At 37.4% G+C, this 11,102-nt stretch overlaps 1 protein-coding gene across 1 annotated transcript in view; it reads right to left on the bottom strand.

The window, feature by feature from the left end:
* Nucleotides 1-7,711, bottom strand: part of LOC109834247 (dipeptidyl aminopeptidase BI) — a 26,523-nt gene extending 18,812 nt beyond the window's left edge. Inside the window, 8 exon segments of the mRNA XM_020402225.1 lie at nt 3,687-3,821; nt 4,842-4,914; nt 4,999-5,039; nt 5,116-5,257; nt 5,335-5,557; nt 7,185-7,265; nt 7,268-7,345; nt 7,348-7,711. Of these exon segments, the coding sequence (XP_020257814.1) occupies nt 3,687-3,821; nt 4,842-4,914; nt 4,999-5,039; nt 5,116-5,257; nt 5,335-5,557; nt 7,185-7,265; nt 7,268-7,345; nt 7,348-7,519 (945 nt within the window). The 5' untranslated portion in view covers nt 7,520-7,711.

The following is an 11,102-nucleotide window of genomic DNA, read 5'->3' as shown; positions in this document are numbered from 1 at the left end:
ATTTAATGGAGGCCATAGGTCAAGTTGAAGAGCGGGGGCTAACATTCATATCCAATCAACAGAAAGCTAGCAAACCTATCTTTTACTTTTTTTACTAAAATAGAGCATAATCTGAAACACATTCCATTTCATCTTATGGAACTAAAACTATGAACCTAAACCATGTTTCAGTCTAATTCTGTCCAGAACTGAAATGTGGTTTCATTTCTGAACTGAACCAATGAATTGAAACCTGGTTTCAGTTAAGAACTGAAACCTAGTTTCAGTTTTGAGCTGAACCCAGAACTGAAACAGGTTTCAGTCCTGACCTGAAACTCAGTTCTAAACTGAAACTTGGTTTCCATTCTGAACTGAAACTTGGTTTCTGTTCTGAACTGAAACCGCAAGTTGTGTTTCAATTCAGAACAGAAACAAACATGTTCTGTTCTCATACATATGATATTCAGAAAATTATATTCAATTTAAAAGTTAATTGATGTACATAATTTTCTGAAATGTAGGGATTGTTGGTCGTGTTTGATAAAGTTTATGGTCACGCCGATGTTCGTTTTTGTGTGCACCATACGTATGCCAATTTCAAGGATAAATTTAAATGTGGAAAGTCACTAAAAGATAAGATTTGGAAAGTGGCATGTTCGTATAAAGAAGTCTAATTCAACAAAGCAAAGAAAGAAATTGAGAAGGAGCACAAGGAAAGATATCGATGGCTAGATGCAAAACATGTTGATAACTGGGCTAGATGGAAATTTCATCCACATGTGAAATGCGATACGGATACTAACAATTCCAGTGAGTCATGGAACAAGTTGATATTAGAAGCACGTGACCAGCCTATAATAACATTGCTCGACACAATAAGAAGGCTTGTTATGAGAAGGCTTCAAACCAAAAGAGAGAGTTTGGTGAAATGGGAGGAAAAAATATGTCTGAGAATCATGAATAAGTTGCCGACAGTTGGAGATGAGAGTAGGCAATGTAATGTACATCATGTTGGAGATTCGAAATACGAGGTAGAGCACAATGATGATGTTTGGTCCGTTGACTTTGAAACAAGGCTATGTAGTTGTGGACAATGGCAAATCAGTAGAATGCCCTCAAATGCCCTGTATTCACTCTGTTGCGACAATTATAAAGAAAAGAGTACACTTTGAAAATTACATTGACTCATGTTTTGCTATAGAAACATATAAGAAGACATATGATAGGCTGATATACCCAGTTCCCCGAATAAACCAATGTCTTGAAGTTTCTGAAGAGGACAGAGTGTTACCACCACCTTTTAGGAAACAACTAGGAAGACCTAAGAAGAACAGGATAAAAGCGGTTGACAAAGACACTGAGAAGAAGGGTGGGTTTAGAAGGCAATATAAGATGATGAGATGTAGTAAATGACACAACTTGGTCATAATGTCAGAGGATGCAAAAATGGTAGTTATAGAGACTATAGATGGAGATCAACAAGAATGTGGAGAAGAAGGAGCTTCTACACATGGATCATGCAGGCCAGCGGAGAAAACAACAAAAGAGGGTGATCACTGTCTTGGTTTAGTGTGGGATGACTGTGGCATTCTCAACAAGTTAGCTACAAAACAATTTAGAGTGAGAAAAGGTATTATTTTTATTAGTAACTCATAATTATCACGCACTAATTTGATATTTTTTTCTTATATAAGCATGTTTAATACTCTATATGAAAGGGTTATAATGTATGGTAACATGCCTCTTGATCTGATCAAATACGCTTCTATCTTCGTGAATGTACTTGAATCATTATGATTGCTACTGACTTGTTACAATTTGTTACTTGTAAACCCCTCAACAAAGAAGAGGAAAATAACCGACGATGTTAGAAAACCAACTGAGGCTCCCGGCAAAAAATGAAATCAATACCTAGAAGAAATGTGGGTTTCTTGTCAGGCTCAGGGAGGGACCTTGGTTGTACCGGTTTTATCCCACCAAGAAGCGGAACAGTTTCAGGTGTGGTGAATGAAAGGGGGAAACTGAAAGAACATTCTAAAGGGACAACTACTATGCAATAAGACTTGCAAGGTTCTTGCTTTTGAAAGTTAATTTGTACAAAGTTTTTGTAGTATCTTTTGTAAGAAACCATATGATATGTAAGAATCTAGTATTATTATTGACCAGTTACGAATGGGTGTTTTTTGTGCTTAAAGATTTGTTGGATTATTGTTTGTTATTATCATGAATGTGAATTTATTGATCTTAGTTATTAACCATCATGCGAAATCATGTTTTGTTGTGGAATGCAATAATCCACTTAATTGAATTTGTCTTTTTTTTAGACTGTAGCAGGAGTATATACATGTAAATATGGAGGAAGAATTATTTTGCATCTGAAGTCAAAAAACAGGGGTGTCTTTGCACTTAAATTGAAATCACAAGGGGTGTCTTTGCTATTAAAATGAAAGTTGAGAACGTTCTGTGTTCACAAATTGATTGGAATTGTACCATTTGAAGAGTAGAATGAAACTGAGAATTGATGTGAAGAGCAGAACAAAGAGAGAGAATTGATGTGAAAAGCAGAACACACACACGCAGAGAGAGAGAGAGAGAGAGAGAGAGAGAGAGAGAGAGAGAGAGAGAGAGAGAGAGATTCTATGCCCTTTTTTCAAATGAAAAAATTTAGAAACGAAAGTTCAAACCATGTAAGCGCATTTTGGGGATTATATAATGATGCAACCCACATCTAACAGACTTAGACAAAGTTTAGTTCGCAGCGGTTAAACGCAACAATACATACTACAGGGGTAGTAAGTACAACTCGTTGAAACTACAGGGGGTGTGTTCGCAATTAACCCAAAAATAAAATGAACATTAAGCTGAAATCATCATTCTCTTCGCCCATCAATTCGTTCTTTAAATGCTCTGGATTTACTCATTCTATCTCTCACTGTAATCAGAACAGTGCAGCGCAATCAAAGAAGTCATGATTGTTTGAACAATGGAAAAGACGTCAACTGTCAACTTTAATAAATGTATCATGCACATAAAAATCTTTGATAACCATCAGATACATAAAGAGAGAGAGAGAGAGAGAGAGAGAGAGAGAGAGATTCTATGCCCTTTTTTCAAATGAAAAAATTTAGAAACGAAAGTTCAAACCATGTAAGCGCATTTTGGGGATTATATAATGATGCAACCCACATCTAACAGACTTAGACAAAGTTTAGTTCGCAGCGGTTAAACGCAACAATACATACTACAGGGGTAGTAAGTACAACTCGTTGAAACTACAGGGGGTGTGTTCGCAATTAACCCAAAAATAAAATGAACATTAAGCTGAAATCATCATTCTCTTCGCCCATCAATTCGTTCTTTAAATGCTCTGGATTTACTCATTCTATCTCTCACTGTAATCAGAACAGTGCAGCGCAATCAAAGAAGTCATGATTGTTTGAACAATGGAAAAGACGTCAACTGTCAACTTTAATAAATGTATCATGCACATAAAAATCTTTGATAACCATCAGATACATAAATAAACAAAACACCAACCTAAAAGTTCCAATTAACTATAAGATATCTTTAAGAAAGCTTGATAAAACAGTAAACTGCCTCAAAACAATATGCTATAAAGAAAATATAGCACAATATCAGGTCAAAGCTATTACTGACACAGCCTGAAATTCTATAACAGCTGAACAGAATAGTAAGCTATAACTCACCTTGCCATACCCTGCTAGGGGCAAAGGCACTGAGCAAATCTGAAATCTTTTGCCTTCTCTCAGAACTAGCACCATATGCGTATCACAGAAGTCAACATCTTCAATTGAAATACCAGGCTCCTCAAGAACTACATTCTGAATGGTTTACAAAGTATGAGAAAAGATGTTAGAAAACTAAGAGCTGTAGGTTTGCAAATGACATCATATATACAACAGATGAGAAACTAGCTTGCAGAACATGCTAAATGATATCTACAGCTATCTGAAACCACATTAATATAAAAGCTTAACTCCTCAGTCAGATAAGGACAGTTGGGATAAAAAACATAAGGCCCTGACTCATACCTATATTCGTTTAGCCCCACAACTACTCTATGTCATTCCAGTGATCTCTCCCTGTCCCTCTTGTCAGCGTGGTCCAGCATCAATTAATGAGAATGACTTAAAATAGAGGATTGCAGTACCACGTGATGGCTCCTCATGTAGGACACAATTGCAGTGCCTGGCAAATGAGGCCATCACGTTGGTGCCTCCCAAACAACAATAGTCATACCGATATCATGCAAGCAATGAAATTTCCAATGACAAATTTTATTGTCTTTTTGCCTTCTTCTAGAATCTAGACTTTCCTATTGTAAGAGAAGTGTATCAATTACCCCTCTGTTGCATAACCAGTAAGGTAATGTTTCTCTACCTACCACCAGCCTGTAAATGTTGGGAATAGTTTCCCATCAGAAGGTTGGCTTTCATGTTTGATTGCCAAGCCACGGTTGACATTGTTAACATTTACATGGATCCTTCTCAGGGGCGCCACAGCAAACACGTCTTGCCTGTAATTAAGCTAAAACCATGCCACATAACCAATAAATAGAAAGTTAAAACTACAACTTGCTCAAATAGTTATATAGCACTGAAAACTCAACCTTTCAATTTTTGTACCAATATTTCGGATTTTCTCACATTTGTAAAAAGATAAGCATGTTACACTCATTCAATCTAATTTTTACGGCTTAATAGGAATGAGTTCTTATCACTCAACCGGAAGAGATGGGGGAAAACAAATATATAGTAACACATACTCCACTGACCAAAGTACATGGGCATATAATCCATGTGCATTGCCGTAAGATAAATTTGTTCATGCATCATACTAACCTCCCAGGTTCTCAAATTGGAATCTTCAATAGAACATCGAAGGAGATAGTGTGAATTAGCAGGTACACCTCCCCTAGGAGCATCAGTAAACATATATAAATATCCTCGATGATGCTCAATAATACAATGAACATGAGGTTCACATTCCCACACTAACTTCATTGGAGACAGGGGATCAGCTGCGTTTATCAAGTACACCTACCAAAGAAAGTTCCAACTGAAATGATGATATATAAAATGAAACCAATATGGCAAATGTGAAATTTAGCAATACCTTCGAGTAAGTATTTGAAAAGATATTTACAGTAACAAACTGAAAATCCTTGGTATTTCTAATGTTAAGATACACATTCTCATCGGATTCTTCGAGAATCAACACATCATCCTTACTGGATCCAAGTATGCTACAAAATATCCTAAGCAGAGGAAATATTTAATTACATCATTACGGAAAATAAAAGGAATCTAAATGCAGGAATTTCAATATACTCACCGAAATGGCCTCTTATCCTTGTTTGTGACTGTATATAGCAATGCCTTTCCATTCATTGCCCATGACAAATTTGAAACCCGATCAGCATGGGGTTTGTCACATAGTGAACCGGTACTTAAGTCCCTTACAGATAGTGTGAAGCAGTCTTTATCTTTATCATACATAGTATATGCAAGAAAACGATGGTCCGGAGATATCTCAGATAGTTCTTCATAGGAGTATCCTGTAAATTGGACAGACAACATGAACATGTGCTAATGGGAGCACGCAATACTGATACAATGTTCCTGTATAACATGGAGAAAGTATGTATGTTATGCAGTGCAGCAGAATTTTCTGAGACAGCTACTGAAGGGTACAAGATGTATTCACCGTAAAAACAGCAAGGATTATTACAAATGATGATGCTGTAAAGGCTAAGAATAAAGCATCCTGTTAGAGGTATCTTTGAACTAATCAAAGTAACCAGCTTATTCTAAGGTCACCTTTGTGAACATCAATTTAAAAGTCAGTCTACAGACCTAGTCTAAGAGTGTGAATTAGAAATTTCATAAATCCATTTGAACAGAAATAGCAAGTTTTCTTGCTAGATCTAAAGTGAAGATCACTACCACCAATAGGCTCACGATCATATGACATTCACTGGAATTCAGCACAAAAATTCTTTAGATACACTTGAAGTGACTAGCTTAAAAATATAATATTGTCCACGAGTCTCTTTGTTACACAAAGGATGTGTTCATAAGTTAAAACATGGCAAAACACCAAGAAGGATAAGCAATCAAATGCCGAGGTCATGAAAGACAAGGAATACAGGCATCCTCTAGGAGGTACGAAGAAGAATTAATTCAGTCAGTATATGAACTTAAGATGAGAAATTCTACAAGTCTAATAATATGCTATTGAGCAAACTACCAATTTACATAAATCCAATTATATCTCAACAGATATGTACAGCATTTCTGCTATATTTAAAGTACAAAATACAAATTATAGGTGAAACAATACACTTATCACAAGTGATTGAGTTTACATCTCTAAGTTCATGATCCTTCATAGCACAAATTTTCAAGCTCAAGGTCGCAATCATTCTTCACTTGGTAAATTTATTATATTATATCCAACAATTAGGTAAAAAGAGGGTAACTAACAGAAATCTTTCTAAGTGTTCACATTATGGACAAAAAATTCCGCCCTAAATTTCTAAATATGACATTTTGAACGCCTCTTTTGCAATTTCTATAAAACTAACTTTTGATGCAGAAGATAACATCATTGGCCACAACAACTGTATGCACTGTGACATAAACATATATAAGATTATTATTTCGGAAACTGATAATTACATCCAAATTTTGTTTATTATTTAACTAGAAATCGAAAGGGGGTAAATTATCACTTTAAATGTTAAGAGATTTTTCTGTCAATCATTCACACCTTAGGCAAATTTTCTGTAATTACCCTAAAAATAAGGTCATTGGCACTTGACTGAAAGTTTCTCCCTATTCTAATTTTTAATAGCAGAATTTCCGTTTTGACAATTTAATACCCCAAAGTGGAAAAAAAAGTAAAGCGATAGTTTTGTTAGAGAATATCATCATAGAAAAATGAATGAAAAACAATTGTCTTATCAAATTTCAGTTCTTTGAGTTCGGGGAAAGTGAGAAAAAAAAGTTAGGGCTCTGGGTATCAAATTGTCAACTTAACGTCAATTTGCAAACTTTGAGTTATCGCATTGTCCAAATAGAACTTCAGGATATCAAAGTTATAAAAATAAAAATAAAAACTAAAACTTTGATGTGTTAAAATGCAAATAACCCTAAAAATATCACGAAGATTGCATCTTTTACCTCCAAACCTCTCTGCCTCCACATTATAATCCACAATCTTCTGCTCAATCCTCTTCCCGCCCGTAAAATCAAACCCGGCGACGCCTCACTATACGAAACAAACTCCTCATTCAGCTTCGCCGACCTCCGGCAAAGCACAGGGTACTGCTTCCCCTCCTCCACCTCCTATAATACAGCCACGGGCCCCACCTCACCGGCGTCGTGCAAGAATCTCCCGCCATCCTCGTCGCATCTCGATCTGGAGCTTTCGCTGGAGCCGGTCGGCGGCGAGCGGAGCCATGACGGCCTCGGTGTACTTCTCCTCTTGCTCCATGTAGATGTCCATTGTGGCGCATCGAGATTGGTCGGAGAGTTCGACATCCAGCTGTAGGGTCCTGCCACGTCACCCGTGGACGGTGAAGGGGACAGGCTTCTGAGGGGGCGCGGAGGTGACGGCGGCGGAGTGGAGGAGGAGGGGATTTAGGCTTTGAGGGGCGCGCGTGGATGAGGCGGCGGAGGAGGAGGTAGGGTTTTGGGGGTCGCGAGCATTTTTTCCCCACCCTCCGATGAGGTTGAAGAGGGGAGCGAGTTTTTAGCAGATTGATAGAGGGTTTAACGAGGGTTTTGAGGCAGAACAAATTTTCAAAACAGCCCCAAAGAGATTTTTATTTTTCAAAATCGACCCGGTTTTTTTTTATTTACCAAAATCGACCCGGTTTTTGCCACGTGGGCTTAATGACGTTCCTAAACAGTCGGGGTTGGCAACCCCGACTGTTTAGGACATGCAAATTTTAGGTTTAACGATATTAATTAGGATTTAACACCCTTCTAAACAGTCGGGGTTGCCAACCCCGACTGTTTAGGAACGTCATTAAGCCCACGTGGTAAAAATCGGGTCGATTTTGGTAAATAAAAAAATGGGTCGATTTTGAAAAAAAAATTTGGGGCTGTTTTGAAATTTTGTTCTTTTGAGGCATGGGCTAATGGGCTGTTGATGGGGGGAAATTTTGGGCAAGTATATAAATTGGGGTATTCTCAATATTAGCCCCTCACCTACAACTTTCGTACTTCGAGCGTCTTGAAATTAGTCTCTCTAGTCAGCAAATTTTAGGAGACTAATTTCAAAACAGTTAGGGGATGTTTGGATCTGTTTTTTGGATGAGTAAAAGGGGGAAAGCTGTCAAAAATGACAGCTTTTTGGCAGCTTTCCCCCAAAATCACCTCTATAAAAGGTGATTTTAGGGGAAAGCTGTCAAAAGCTGCCATTTTTAGCAGCTTTCTCCCCTTTTACCCATCCAAAAAAGGGAACCAAACGGGGCCTTAATGAATTTAGAAGACCACTTTCGAAACATGGAGAAGTTGGGACTTACTTCGAAACACTTCAGGCAATCTCTTGAATTTTGGTTAGTAATGAACCTGACCCAGATTCGGGCTATTTCTTATTCGACAAAACTTAGACTTCTACCATGGTCCAATTTTGTTTAGGCCAATAAAAGGTTATAAAATCAGTTTTTCTTTGGACCAGCGTCCTCCCGGTTTAATTTAGAACTGGCTTAGGAACGACTTGAGTCAGGACTAATCCTGATCCTATTTAGTGTCGGTGACCATATGTGCTAAAAGATTTAAAAGATTAATTTAAAAATATGAAGATATGAAGTATTAGCTTCAAAATAGGACAGATGTGGGTAACTGACGTTGAAAAACCCTTTTTACTTACTAATTTCTTTATCTAGCTACAGATCATCTCAGCTCATATCCGCCTATTTTGGTTGGTTTCTTGAAAATCAAAGAAAAAGAAAACAAGGGGAGGAAATGAATTTTGATGATTTCTACCTATTTTCTCAACAAAATTCATGAAATGAGTTTCCTAAACTTTACGTCACATCACCCAATAAGAATGTGTCATATCACCTCATTTCTTCATTTCAAAGTGTGAACTAAACTAGGGAAAAGAAATAATCATAGGAAATAAGTTTCCTATAATTATTTGCTTTGACTTATTTGCCAACCAAACATAAGCTCAAATTTCAAATGATATGACCATTAAAACCCACTCCCTCAGAACAAAAATATTTCCTTCCCTTGTTAAAATCTCAACGTTGTTTTCATTCAGTTCAACTGTGAAGAAAGATGGCAAAATTTACAACAAATACAATTAGAGCACATTTAACAACTTGATCAATTGGAATATAATTCAGTTTTTTGCATTATAATTCATTTTCACGTGTTTCATAACATATTTCGAGTAGATTATAAACCGCCAAACAATAACTATAAGCTTTTAGATTTCTTCTTGGTGTTACAATATGTATGTTTTGTTGAGCGCTGCGGAAGCCAAACAACCAAACCAACGTGTTACGAGAAATCAAATCCAACGAACGTCGAGAGAAGGCCAAACGAACCAAATCAATACCGCAAACACAAACAACTAATTTTAACGCGGTTCGATAAGTTGCCTACGTCCACGGGGTAAAAAGGGGATAGGGTTTTTCACTAATAGAGAAGAAGAGTACAAACTGAGATTACAAATCACTCAAACTCACCAATTAATCTCACCAACAAATCTCTAATTCTCTCCAAATAAAACCATAACCAATAGCTCAGAAAATACATCTTTTCTGTGTTCCAAATATCCCTAATTTTCTTCTCAATTCTCTCTTCCAATTGTTCCATATATATAGAAATCCTAAAATCATAAACATATTAGGAATTCTAAAATAAAAAACAAAACAGATTAGAAATCCTAATAACCCGTTACCAAAACAGATTTAGAATCATGTTACCAAAACAGATTAAGAATCCCAATAACCTATTACCAAAACAAATTAGTAAACATATTAGTAACCTACTATCCAACAATTCTCCACATCGGCGAAGTTTTTCCAAACTGAGCCGACACCAATACCAACCAAACATCTCACTTGTTGCGTCCAGTACGAAGTGGAACAAATGCACGATAACGGACTCAATCCACAACAAGTCGAGAACTCAAACGAGAATACGAACAAACTCTAAATGTCGGTATCAACTCATCAAACCGACTGCATCATAAATGACTGCCTACGTATCCTCTTTCCCAAGGAATCAAGCCTTCACGTAGTTCACTCAAACGGCCTCCAAAGACCCTCAATCAAATAGAAAAGTTTACAACTCTTCACCAATATCACCAACGGATCTGCAACTGATAGCAGTCTCAATGGCCCCAAATCAAAATAAATCAAACACCTTCATCTGAGATGAACCAATGGTCGTATCCAAAACATGTCCACCAGCTGCACTCGAATCAAAAACCAACTCATCATCTGTATCCAAATCCAAATGATCTCCACACTGTGTCACCTCAGCTAGATCCCAAACGATGTAGTATGATCTGGAGTATGTTGAGTAATCTCCCATCCAATGTGAAGTAGCATCACCCTCCACTCGCTGTGATATCCCAATGATCTGATCAACACTCTCCACTTGCCGAGAGTCAAATGTGACACACCTGCTCAGAACAAAATCAGAAGCTCCTAACTGATAATCAAACGAACCTATGAATCCCAAACATGCAATCGAATCAAATCTCACATCCTCGATGTGACCAAATGCTGAGTAACTAAATATCCGATGCAACCCAAAATCTGAAGCAGCTCCACCAGATCCAAAATCTCGACACGCAGAAGTCGACAATCTATGACCAAGATGATCCAAATATGTCGAAGCTCCAAAACCAAAATCAATGCTCGACAACCAATGACGATCCCCCTCCAGTAAGGAACGACCCATCAAAACTGTCATCTCATCTCGTCACCCTAATGTCTCCATATTAATGAAGTGTCTCAAACTGCCATGAGATAGGCACAAATGCAAGAAAGAACCCCTACCAAAGCTAGAATGACGGGTTACCTTTCTGCCAATACACTTCTTCCAATTGTTATTGACTTCTAGGACTTCACA

Source organism: Asparagus officinalis, chromosome 3 (genome assembly GCF_001876935.1).
Source record: "Asparagus officinalis chromosome 3, Aspof.V1, whole genome shotgun sequence".
NCBI lineage: Eukaryota > Viridiplantae > Streptophyta > Magnoliopsida > Asparagales > Asparagaceae > Asparagus > Asparagus officinalis.
Note: the sequence above shows the minus strand (reverse complement) of the source record. Positions and strands in the feature narration are given on the sequence as shown.